This window comes from Polistes fuscatus, unplaced genomic scaffold, assembly GCF_010416935.1.
Source record: "Polistes fuscatus isolate 324 unplaced genomic scaffold, CU_Pfus_HIC Scaffold7, whole genome shotgun sequence".
Classification (NCBI taxonomy): Eukaryota; Metazoa; Arthropoda; class Insecta; order Hymenoptera; family Vespidae; genus Polistes; species Polistes fuscatus.
In genome coordinates, this window is record NW_025113151.1 from 4,243,479 (window position 1) to 4,257,029 (window position 13,551).

Genomic DNA, 13,551 nt, shown 5'->3' on the forward strand with positions numbered 1-13,551 from the left:
AATTTCGACGTTTTTTCATGAATGTTTTTTAAATATGAAAATAAAATCCGATCGTTTTGAAATTTTTGTTTTTATTGGTATCTTAAAGTGTACAAGAAAAACTTTTTTTAATTAATTACAGTAAAACCTCTTTTTGTGCGGTGGATAGGGACCGCATAAAAGAAATCGTACAAAAAAATATTCGGTAATTTTATAAATACTTACATATTATAAACAACTTTGTACGATATACAGTAAAACCTCTTTTTGTGCGGTGGATAGGGAGGGACCGCATAAAAAAAGTCGCACTTAGAAAATACATCAATTATTTGCGAAATATAGATGTGAAAATGCTTTCAATCAAATTAAATAATTGTTAGGAGATTGTTTAAATCAGATGAACAGCGTCGCGAAGTCCGGATACATCGTCGTCAAGGAGACCATGTAATCAGTTCGTCCACACATGTATATGTACATTGAAAGAAAACATAAAACTGGTAGCAACGCTGCTGAGATTTAGATATCGCATAAAAATAAATCGCACAAAACAAATCGCACAAAAATAAAATCGCACAAAACAAATCGCACAAAAATAAAATCGTATAAAAAAGGACCGCACAAAAAGAGGTCTTACTGTATACATTAATTTGTTAATAATTTTGTCTGTCCTAAGTTGAGTCCTCGAAAAAAAGGTGAGTTGTTTCAGAGAAGCACACAGCCTTCCGTAGTCTCATGTGAATTAAAATAATTAAACAAATTATTGTTTTTAGGCTTCATTCTAATGAATTAATTTATAATATGCGTATTAAAAAAAAAAAAAATAGCAGAATTGTAAAAAAAGGTTTTCAAGATCGAATTTTTTTTTCGATAAATTGTTTAAAAAAATTAATTTATTAAAAAATTTAATGTTTCAAAGGTTACGCATTTAGCTATGTGTGTCGAAAATAACGGGTTCAATTAGTCGAATCAGTTGAATAATTTTAAGAAATTCCCCCCTGAAATTGCGGAAACGTGGTTTCCTTTAATGTTTATTTTGAGTTTAAAAAGAAAAATATTTTTCCAAATGAAGAAATATGACACGAATGTTTGTTTCAATTCAATATTTACATTTTCATGTAAGAGCGTTTTCTCTACACAGGATAAACTATAGGTAGTTATATTTTGCTTCCCTTGTAATTCTTAAAGTGTAGATGAGTTAGATGTAGTAGGAAGGGGGGGAGGAAGATAAAAGAAAGTTAGTTCATATAGCTAACGGAAGTACTAGTCAAAATCGAATTAGATGTGGGAGGGGGGTAGAGACAACTGCTCGTAGGAACGCAGTGGCGTAAATAGCAAGTGCTTTTAAGGTTAATTTTTTTTTTTATATCTTTTTCTTTCGTTAGGAAAGTTTTATATAAGGTTGCTTTTATAGGCGGAGTTTTCTTCTCTTCTTTTCTCTTCTCTTTTTTTACCTTTTCTTCTTCGTTAAGATTCAATAAAGGTGCGTTCGCCTTTCTGTGCTTTCTCCTTGATAATATTATTTCTCGAACGACGTCGAACTTTATAGTTAAGACAGGGTTCGCAAAAGTAGACGGCAAACGACACATTTTATATAGATGTCGATCGTGAAGAAGAAAGAAATAGATACATCTTCGAGGAGGGGATCATTTCTCAGGGGAAAAAACCACCGCAATTAGATGGAAGTAGGATTTTTGTTTTTAATCAATTTGCTGTAGCGAACTTTTAGAAAAGTATGTAATACAGATTATTAATTGTTGTTATATTATTTAAGTTTTAATCAAATGATTTTTTTTTATTTTTTTTTTTTTTTATTAAATTATTAATTTTATTACCAACGTTTATTTATTTATATAATTGATTGTGTAACAATGCGGAGAAATGAAAGGATGTAATAAATGTTTGTAGAGAGAACTGATCCCTCAAACTGGTTAAAGGGGAAGAGTAATAAAGACCTACTTAATCGGAATACATAGTATTCAATTCAAAGTACACTGACAGACGTTTATACTAATTCAAGTTATTGATCGTCGAATGGATTTGTAATGGAGAAAATCATTTTCTTATATCAAAGTTTAATCATCAAAGTTAAATCATTTTTGCATGTTTATTTTGTAATAGTTTACTTTATTAATTATTATGTAAAAATATAATACTTACTTAAAACTCAAAGATAAGAAATTTGATTTCATGTTTTAGATTATTAAAATAAAAAATATTTCATTTGCTGAAATTTCATTTGTTACTTGAATTTCTTTATTTCAATTAAAGAATTTAGAATTTAGTATTTAAAATAGTATTTGAAATATTATTTCCATAAATATACCTCGCTCTGGAATATTCATTGTACGTGAACATTTAATTTATATTTATTTTATATGCTAAAGCATTTGCTTCTTTTTCATTTAGAATTATTTGGAAAATTACAAAATTAGAACTTTATATTATTATATTTTATGTATATAATTTTATAATTATTATTTAATAAATAAAATAAAGAAATATAAACAATTTTTTTTACTAGTTAAAGTTGAAAATTTATCTTTAAAGAGGTTAATACACAATATATACAGAAATTTGCAAATATTTTGGATTTTTCAACAAGTATATTTCCTCGTTATTTTGTAGAAATGGTAAAAATCTTGAAATTTCAAAGATTTATTCGGTCAAGATTACGTAATATTTCGTAATTTTGAAAGTAAATTTCAGCACCACTTCTAGCGATGAATAGTTGGAGTGTTGGAATAAGTCATGCGGAAAGAATTCTTGAAAGAGATTCTGGAGGCAAGATTCAGTCCGGATACTTCTCAACGAGATTTCTTATTTTATGTTTTATTAGGTCATTCCGAAGAAAATCTCCGAATATAACTGTGTAAAACCTGTATTGAAAACCTAGAATCTGACGGTTCATTATACTTAGAATAAACTAATACTACAATACCACAATGTTAATGAAAGTTCTTCTGGTTGAATTTAATGTTTATCAATTTATAGTAACCTTCTTTGTGGATATTTATATCGAGAAAAAACGTTTTATAAAAAGAAACACATTGTAACTACAATTTCCCTCTACTCTTTTTTTTTTTATACTAAATATTTTTTTTAAATTTAATTAAATTTTCCATCATTTTTAAATTTGATATACACGTTTTTTTCTGTAATCTTTAATAGGTAATCAATAAGATTTTTATGTTGCAATAATCGATTTTAACTTGAGAGATATAGACGTGAATTTAATATTTTTGAAAATATTTAATTTATTTGCAATTTCTATTTAAAGGTTCATATTTCTTGAATTCAGGTTGCATATGTTTCTTTAGAATTACGAAAAAAATATACGGGCTTTAGAAGTTTATTGATTATACCAGACAGATTTGTATTCTTGGAAAGGTGAGATTCCGTCGATTAAATTATCGCGTGCTTAACTGTTTTTAATTAAAAACTGAGAATTAGTAGAAAATAATAATAGGGAAAAAGAAAGTGAATGAAACGAGTTAAAGTTTAGTGAAAATCACGATCCTGAATTCTGTTTGCGATGCGCTTTGTTCTTTTCTTGACAATGATAACTGTTTTTCTTTTAAATTGCACTCCAGTGCGCAACAACGTCTATTGCTACGGTTGCAAGTCCTTTTCTTTATATAAGAAAAAGCGAGACGACGGGTAAACGAAAGAGTGGTGAAAAAAGAAGAATAGAAGAAAAAGCATCCTCTGTATTTTCTGAGGCTACTGTTAAGAGAAATTCCAGCTTCCCACGTGTACAGAAATTATTACGGAAAACAGGAGAGCGTACACTTACTCTCTTTTGCTCTTCCTTCTTTTTCTTCGTCCTTTTTTCTTTCTTTATATCTGTATTCATATCGTTTTCACTTTTTTTTTTATCTTTCTCCCTTTCACATAATTTTCTTCTTTCTCTTTTCTTCTTTTCTTTTGCATATTATACTTGTTACATTTTTATCATTAAACTCCCACGAATTTAAAGTTAATTTAAAAACTGGATTTTTAAATTTTTTTTCCGTGATACATACAAGGGTAAAAGTCAATTCCGAAATGTAATTATATTTTTGCGTGTAAGTACAGAAATGTTAGATTTTCGCGTATTAGAATGTTTAGTGGCATATTTCTATCAAAGAAGAACAAAGAAAAAAAAGTATTACCTAACAAACTATTTTTTTACGATTATATAATTTATTTATATGAAATATTTTATGTTATATAAGTATACGCTTTATATTGTCGTTAACTAAAATTAATTTTTTCGTCGCATCATTTGTCAAATTATTGGAAATGTTAATATTGTTTATTAGTTCTTTTTCATCAAAGCTACACAACTATTTCCATAAATTAGACTCAGTTGATAATTGAACCTATTATTGTACATTGCGACAAAGTTTTTACTTCTATATTTATTTATATTTCATTTTTTTTTTGTTACATATTATACATTTTCAGTCGACAGAAATTCAATTAATTAAAAAAAAAATAAAAAAACAAATACTGTATTTGCCAAAATTCCTCCAACACGGAGTCCTCCGGCGATTGGATTAAGCTTATTATAAGGAGGTGAAAAGGTGAATTAGAATAAAATAAAACACGTGGTTGAGCCAATAAGTGCAATGCTTTATTGGCTCGTCAGGGAAAAAGCCTTGCGGCAAAAAACCCTGGTTGTTATTAATACAATGGACGACGATGGATCACGGATTGTGTCCGTGATCAACTTCTCGTCATGATTAACCTTGATGGTCAATCTCGTTGAAAGAAATAGAAATTATATCTCTCACCGTTAATTGTCGCCTCTACGTCTACTACCGGGTTACCACCTCTACGTCTTTTACCGGGTTATCGCCTCTACGTCTATCACCGAGTATATCTCCTCAACGTCTATCACCGGGTATATCTGTAAGACGTATTCGTCTTAACAGATGAATTCTTTGCCTCTCTAATACTCCTTTCGCTTGTTGTCTCCGGGTGTTTAGTTTCCAAGTGTCCTCGTAGGCGTCCAGCGGTTGAATAGACCGAATGTCTTTTGTAATGAGCCCTGCAGGGTGCTCTCACTCGACGGTCGAGTGGTGGGGTTATGCATGCTAGTTACTAGTAACTCTCTATCGAATTAGTGGGCGCATAGTAATCTCGTATTTTAGTTACAATCGATTTTCGGCTATGATCGATTCCGATCGTACATACTCCCCCCGTTGAGAGGGTACCTATCAACAATATTCTTAACCTACGTAGGTATGACGTTAATTTCTTAATTTAGGTTACAATGGGTTTGTCGTAGATCGTTTAGCGTCGTTATAATGTCGCTGGCCAGGCGACTTATATATCTTGTATATCTTGTACGTACAAGCTTATCTATTGCAAATTACATTATGTCTTAATATTTCGTTTAGCGTGCATATTTAAACTATTCATCTATCACTTAATAAAGGACAGATGGTTGTCGCGTTTCGCTTGATGTTTCCGTGAGTAGTTTTTATGGTTACTACCCGAACCACGTTGTCTTCTCCGGGATGGACGTCTATGATCCGTCCCAATTGCCACCTCATGCAGGGTTGATTTTTATCGATGAGGATGACTATTGTGTCCTTCTCCAGTTTATATTGGGAATTATTCCATTTCTGTCGTTTCTGCAGCTCGCGTAAATATTCGATGTACCACCGTCGCCAGAAGTCTTGTCGCACCTTTGTAATGTGCTTCCATGACGATAGTCGATTTATCGGCGTGTTTTCGTAGTTTTCTTCTGGTAGCATATTAAGAGGTCTTCCTACTAAAAAATGTGCAGGTGTTAGAGCTGTCGCATCGTTCGGATCTGACGAAATAGGGCATAAAGGTCTCGAATTTAATATGGCTTCGATTTCGATCGCGAATGTGTTCAGTTCCTCATATGTAAATAAGGCTTCTCCTACCACCCGTCTAAAATGGTGTTTGAATGACTTAACCGCGGCCTCCCATAGACCTCCGAAATGAGGTGATAATGGGGGGTTGAAGTGCCACGAGATTCTTTGGTCGGTCGCGTAATTATGGATCTTTGTTTTGTACTCTTCCGATTCGATTAACGCGTATAATTCCCTTAATTGGTTGTTCGCCCCGACAAAATTGGTACCGTTATCCGAATATACGTGCGATGGAATCGCTCTTCGCCCCGTGAAGCGTCGAAAGGCGGCCAGAAAAGCGTCTGTTGTCAAGTCGCTGACTAACTCGATATGCACGGCCTTTATGCACATGCAGACGAAGATGCACCCGTATACCTTTACGCGACCCTTATTTCGGTATTTCTTTTCTTTCACGTAGAGTGGACCAAAGAAATCCACTCCAGTGTGGGAAAACGCGATGGTTTCTTGGACTCGAGATCTCGGTAGATCGCCCATTTTGTATTGTATGCCAGATGCACGGAATCGAATGCAACGTACGCAATGACGTACGATTTTTCGCACTTGATTCTTACCGTCCAAAAGCCAAAATCGTTGGCGTATAGCGTAGAGAGTAGTTTGTATGCCGGCGTGAAAATTTTGTTCATGGAATTTCCGGATGAGGAGATCGGTCACGTGGTGGTGCGATGGTAATAATATTGGACATTTCTCCTGGAAAGGTAAGTTCGCATTCTTTAATCGGCCTCCTACGCGAATCAAGCCCGTTTCATCGATGATTGGGTTTAACGCGGCGAGTCTTGCGCCCTTTACTCCCCCCGATTCAGTTAATCTATCCTTTTCGGCGCGAAATTGTTCATTTTGTATGAGCCTGAGTACGTGTCGTTCTGTATCTATTATTTCCGCGGTCGAAATTTCTCCGCGATATGAATTGGTTTTGACCCATCTTCTACATCTAGCTGTGATTCGTAATAATCGCGTGTAGTTAGAGAATCGCCGAAAGATGCTCTCCGGTTCGATCCGTGTCATCAATAATGGAATTTTTTTAAGTTCGGGTAGTTCGTCTGTCTCTGTTTCGGTCTGAATTGGCCATTCAAGTTCCGGTCGGTGAAGCCAAGAAGGGCCATGAAACCACGAATTGTTTTTTATGAATTCGCGTGGAAGTTGTCCGCGAGATAATGCGTCCGCGGGATTGTTCTCTGTACGTACGTGCCGCCACGTGATCCCTACACAAATTTCCTGGATTTCGCGTACGCGATTCGCCGTGAATTGTTTCAACGTGTTGGGATCCTTTCTTAACCAACCTAATACAATCGTGGAATCGGACCAAAAGATTATCTTGTTAGGTCTTATTCCGCAAGATGCCCGTATCTCTCTATATAGTCGAGCAAGCGTTAATGCTCCACACAATTCTAATCGCGGTATGGTCGTGTCCTTAAGTGGAGCCACGCGGCTCTTCGCGCAGAATAATCGTATGTGTACGTTACCAACTTGATCTCGCGATCTTACGTATAAACTGCCACCGTAACCCGCCTGACTCGCATCGCAAAATCCGTGGATTTGTACTTCAATGTGATTATCAATGATCAAACGTCTTTCAATGGTCAAATTGTCAATTAATTTTAATTGTTCTGCGAACCTTGTCCAGGAGGAATGCAATGCATTAGGTACCGACTCGTCCCACTCGACCTTAGTTTTCCAGCAATCTTGGATCAAGATTTTAGCTGTTAAGATAATGGGGCCTAATAATCCCAGTGGGTCATATATTTTCGCGATTTCCGACAGTATCCGACGTTTTGTGATTTTCTCATGAAGGTCTATCGGCGCGACTGTATAGATCAAATGATCATGATGTGTATTCCATGAAATTCCGAGTGTCTTTAGGATCGATGTTTCTCCGGAGAAGAATTCGACGTTAACCTTTTTTGTATCTAATTTATCGAGAATCGGCCTATAATTGGAAGCCCATTGCCGTATGTTAAAACCGCCTCGTTTTAATATCTCGATGGTCTGGTCTCGTATTCTCCCGAGTGTCTCTACATCGTCGGTTCCCGTGATGAGATCGTCGACGTATAAATCTCGGTTTAGAATCTCAGCTCCGAGGGGATAATTGACGCTTTCATCCGTCGCTAGTTGCTTTATGGTCCGAATGGCGAGAAAGGGTGCTGACGCTATACCGAATGTAACCGTATTGAGCTCGAACGTACGAATTCGATCCTTATGTATCCAAAATATACGTTGATATTGCCGATCGTCCGGATGTATCCATATCTGTCGATACATTTTCTCTATATCCGCGGTTAACACGTATCGATATGTACGAAATCGCAGTAAATGCTCCACTAATGTGTCCTGTATCGTAGGCCCGACTAACAATGTACTATTAAGGGAAATGCCCTGACTATTCTTTGCAGAAGCGTCGAATACGACTCGAACCTTCGTCGTTGTGCTGGTTGATTTAATAACGGCGTGGTGGGGAAGATAACAGCCGCCCGTCGGGTCGTCCTCGACAAGCGACATGTGTCCTAATGTTAAATATTCCTGCATGGTGCGCTCATACTCTTTCCGAAGTTCCGGGTTCGCGTTCAACTTTTTCCATAGGTTGTGGAAGCGACGTAAAGCTATATGATACAGCTCGCTGTAATCGTGTCCCTTTTCGCGGAATGGTAAACGCACTATATATCGTCCCGTTTCGTCGCGTTTTGTATTTTGAGTATAATGGGTTTCGCATTCTACTTCCTGTGTTCCTTCCGTTCGCGTCACGATCGCGTCCTCGATTAACCAAAACCTTTCTAATTGGTCTCTCAACTCTGTGGTCGCGAACAGTGCGGTTTTTTCTTTTGATTCTTCCGAGTCGATTCCGCCGACGACTACCCAACCTAACTGCGTCTTTTGAAGTATTAGATCGCCGCGGGCGCGTGACAAACGAAATTGTCCAACGGACATAAGGGATAACGTGGCTCCGGAACCTATCAAAATATCCACTGGTCGCGGTAAGTGAAACTGAGGGTCTGCTAATTTTCGATCGATTGGAATCTTAATAAGTTCTCGAGGAAAGACTTCGCTTGGAACTTGGTCGGCTATCTTGGGTACGATGAGTAATGAAAGGTTCCGTTTATATCGACTATCTAAGGATTGAATTGTTATCTCGATAATACCCGTCGATCGAGTTCGTGTATCATTAATGGCATTGATAGGAATTGAATACGGTCTGATTGGTAAACGTAATTCCTTCGCGACGTCTTCGGTTATAAAATGCGCTGCTGCGCAGGTGTCTAATAGTGCGCGGCATTGCTTATAAGTTCCGTCCCCCCTTCTCACGCGACACATCGCGCTCATGAGTAATTGAGGCGTTGTGCCTCGCGGGTTAACATGAAAAACTGGCCTAAGTCACAATGTTTTAGAATCGGTTTGAGACGCGGTCGCGACAGCTTCCCTTTTTGGCGACGGGCTTTCATAATTTTCCGCGTGATTATTTGAATCAGTTCTATGTAACGATGTATGATGCGGTCTGCAGCAAATCTGACAAAGTGGACCTGAACAGTTTCCTACATGTCTTTTTAAACAATTTGGACATAATCTCCGAGATTTTACTACTGTCCATCGCTCGAGCGGTGTCATGCGTCCGTATCGACTACAACGAAATAGTGCGTGAGAATCTCTTTTACAAAGGGTGCATTTCTGTTTAATCTCCGTGAGAAATGTACGCGTGGGTCTTACAATTTGTCGTTTCCGCGGTCGTAACGCGGTCGGTTCGGTGCGTTTACGTTTTTCGCGGGGCTCGTCTTTGATATCCGTCGTTAGCTTCTCCGAAGCACTGTATCGGTGGTCTATCTCTTTTAAAAATTTATAGAGTTCCTTGAGGGTAGGGTAATCGTCCGAATTGAGTTGTCGATCCCATTCTTCCCGAACGCGACGAGGTAAAAGGCGCTCGATAACGCGCACTGTTAGGGCATGAGGCTCGTTAAACGAATCAATCATGTTGAGATATGCCTCCGTATCTCTTATGAGTTTTTGAATCCCTCTTGCCGAATCATCCTCGGAGTGTGTTAAATCCAGAATCGCGTCGAGAAGTCTTGCTAGCAGTACGCGTTTTCTATCGTATTTTTCTAATAATGCTTCCCACGCGAGTTTGTAATTCGACCCGTCCCCTGAATATAGTGTAATCACTTCGAGTGCACGGCCCTGCAATGCATCTCGAAGATAGGCGTGTTTTTCTAGATCGGATATGTCCGACCGCGCGTCTATCAGAGTTAAAAAACCTTTCTTAAATTCTAACCATTTTTCTAATCTTCCATCAAATTTAGGTATCTCAATTCGTTTTAATTTAATCGGTCGGTCGGTCGTACTCGTCTGATTTGAAATTATACTGTTATCGTTCGGAATGTTAGCCGCGGGTATTGGATTTGGGTGAACTCTTGCTTCTATGGCATGGTACCGGCGTAATATTAACATTACTTCTTGTATTTCTTCTTCCCCTAAATCCTCATCATCACACTCCAGTTGTGCCTGATCGTATGCTTCTAAGTGTTTCGTGATTTTCTTAAATCGACCTACTAATGTTGTTTCATCTAATCTCTCCCCTTCAATTTCTTGTTCAAAAATTGTCAATTGCATTTTTAATGTCCTTCGTAACCGATTCAAACGTTCCTTCGGTTCCATCGTTTACCGGTTTTAATTATCTTACTTTTCGAAGATGGGTTAATGTAAATTATGTTGAATACGAAGATTTTAATATATGAATTTTTGTTATAACGCGTCGGGTTTCCGATTACGCGGTTACGGTCCTGAGCTGTGAGTTGGTAAAGAAGGGGGTGGGGGTCCCTTATCTATCGGCTCTATCGACGTCACGATTTCGTCGTTGCTTGATCTTATGTTTGAAAAAGTATCGTTGCTAAGCGATGTAACCGTGGAAACTGTTATCGCTCTTTGTCCGAAAACAAAGCGATTTGAAAATATGTATCGTTGCTAAGTGATGTGACCGTATAAACTGTTATCGCGCTCTTTGTCCGAAGACAAAGCGATTTTCAAATTCTATTAATATACGTTACTTCGGTTAAAATTTGAAGTGGATTCGAATGAGTTGTTTCCGATTTTAATATACCAATTTAGTAAGAAAGATGAGAGAAAATAATAAAATTTATATTAGAAATTACGAACTTCTACGGGGTTCGAAGACGTAATTTCCTATAGAATATTTTATAATATTTAAAGTGGATACGCATAAACGTATGCACAAATGATGCAATCTACTTATCTCCCTTTCGAATCCTTTGTGATGACTAGCTCGACGTGGCAGCGTGTATGTTCAGGAACTAGATTTTCTCAGTGGCGATTCCGTATACGCAGCTTCACTCAAACCAGGAATCAGAAATTCACACCTCACAGGAGGCACCAAAATGTATTTGCCAAAATTCCTCCAACACGGAGTCCTCCGGCGATTGGATTAAGCTTATTATAAGGAGGTGAAAAGGTGAATTAGAATAAAATAAAACACGTGGTTGAGCCAATAAGTGCAATGCTTTATTGGCTCGTCAGGGAAAAAGCCTTGCGGCAAAAAACCCTGGTTGTTATTAATACAATGGACGACGATGGATCACGGATTGTGTCCGTGATCAACTTCTCGTCATGATTAACCTTGATGGTCAATCTCGTTGAAAGAAATAGAAATTATATCTCTCACCGTTAATTGTCGCCTCTACGTCTACTACCGGGTTACCACCTCTACGTCTTTTACCGGGTTATCGCCTCTACGTCTATCACCGAGTATATCTCCTCAACGTCTATCACCGGGTATATCTGTAAGACGTATTCGTCTTAACAGATGAATTCTTTGCCTCTCTAATACTCCTTTCGCTTGTTGTCTCCGGGTGTTTAGTTTCCAAGTGTCCTCGTAGGCGTCCAGCGGTTGAATAGACCGAATGTCTTTTGTAATGAGCCCTGCAGGGTGCTCTCACTCGACGGTCGAGTGGTGGGGTTATGCATGCTAGTTACTAGTAACTCTCTATCGAATTAGTGGGCGCATAGTAATCTCGTATTTTAGTTACAATCGATTTTCGGCTATGATCGATTCCGATCGTACAAATACGTCACTTGAACGGTAATTTAAAAAGTAATATATAAATGTACACATATATGTCAGCATCCCTGAATAGGATAAATAATAAAATAAAGCAAAATAAAATTCTACAATAATGAAACAATATATTTTTAATTATAATTATAATTGTCGTAAAGTCAATAACAAAAAAAGAATAATTATGGCAGAATTTTAATTCAAAGCTTAAGATTAATTATTTTATTAACCTCTTTATTTACATTTCTTAAAGTTCAAAAGTTTAACTAAAAACGTTTAAAAATTTGATCTTGCCAAAAATTCGATCTTACGAAAAATTCGTTTATTGATAGAATTAAAATCATAATCAATACTTCGCTTGCAAATGCGAATAGGTGAGAATTCGAGGTAAAACGAAAAACGGTCATAAAGTACCAAATCTGGATTGCAGAGTAAAATGCGATATAACTGCGATGGATTTTTGGCTAGTAATTCTCGTACAATTATGGGATGAATGGTTTGACGCTTTATCATAGTTAAAGATTCATAAAAACGAAATTTTACAAGGCACACGAAAAAAATTGTCTTCCTGAAAAACATCCGTATGAATTCGGTGCAGGTAACAACTAAATTTACGTATCTGACAAGAAGATTCCAACTTTCGTGACCTTGAACGGTTCTTCATCCCTATTAATACAAAGAAGTGTGATATTATATAATTCTTTGTTACGTCCCTAAACGCGAAACGTTAAAATGTAACAAACAAAGCCTGTTTTTGCCACTCTGCGTACACCGAGTATAGCCGGGACACCAGGCAGGCTCGTTTTTCCCGATGATTTAATAATAATAAAAATGGCGAATAAAATTTGGAATATGAGTAAATTATTAAAGGAATGAGGAATGAAACGAAAGGATTTATTAGAGGTGAATGCCAATTCCCGTTCACCAGTGCTCTGGTTCAAAAGATATTTTATACAAAAAAAAAACAATTACTTATAGAATGAGTCCTTAAAAACGAGCAGCACGCTTACACACACGCACACACATCCAAAACAAGCTTATAATTAGTAATATTCGAATAATACAAAATGGTGAAGGAAATTATAAAACAAATGCTTCTGACGAGAAATGAATAAACTTTTAAATATATAAAACTACTAGATATAAGGCTTTTGATAAGTACGACTTTTTGATATAAGACTTTTGGATATAAGACTTTTGGATAGGAGAGCTTTTTGGTCAGAGGCATTTTTTAATAAGAAGATTTTTTGGGTAAGAGTTTTTTCGATAAGATTTTTTTCGAAGAGAATACGTGGGGCCAAAAGGAATCTCCTTATTATATATATTTTTTGTATCTACCCTGGTGGGGGGGTTTTGCTTTCCACCCATTTCGTCATCTTAAACAAAATCCGCGAGCATCCGCAATGGCGGATTGCTACACGTGTATGATCCGTCCAGCGCAGCCCGCAATCCCGCTTTGTTCCGTCACAGGATGTCCATTTCCTGGCAACGGTTCCGTTATTGTCGTTAGCAACGGCGTCAGTTTTGTTCTTGTACGTACATCCGCATTTCTTCCTGGTGGCGGTTTGTTTGCACAATCTCGCAAGCACATCACAACGGCGGAGAGTGCACTTGCGGAGCGCGTGTACCGCCGTA

General features: G+C 37.0%; 3 protein-coding genes across 5 annotated transcripts in view; 1 reads left to right on the forward strand and 2 right to left on the reverse strand.

The window, feature by feature from the left end:
- Positions 1–13,551, forward strand: part of LOC122524393 (chondroadherin-like protein) — a 132,681-nt gene that overhangs the window by 10,590 nt on the left and 108,540 nt on the right. The window lies entirely within an intron of this gene.
- On the reverse strand, positions 5,382–9,170 carry LOC122524242. The gene has a single exon (XM_043646390.1). It carries the CDS (start codon positions 9,168–9,170, stop codon positions 5,382–5,384), a length of 3,789 nt encoding a protein of 1,262 aa, XP_043502325.1.
- Positions 9,231–10,502, reverse strand: LOC122524243. The gene has a single exon (XM_043646391.1). It carries the CDS (start codon positions 10,500–10,502, stop codon positions 9,231–9,233), a length of 1,272 nt encoding a protein of 423 aa, XP_043502326.1.

Coding starts and splice junctions, on each gene's coding strand:
- LOC122524243 (XM_043646391.1), bottom strand. CDS start 10,502: ATGGAACCGAAGGAACGTTTGAATCGGTTACGAAGGACATTAAAAATG.
- LOC122524242 (XM_043646390.1), bottom strand. CDS start 9,170: ATGTGTCGCGTGAGAAGGGGGGACGGAACTTATAAGCAATGCCGCGCA.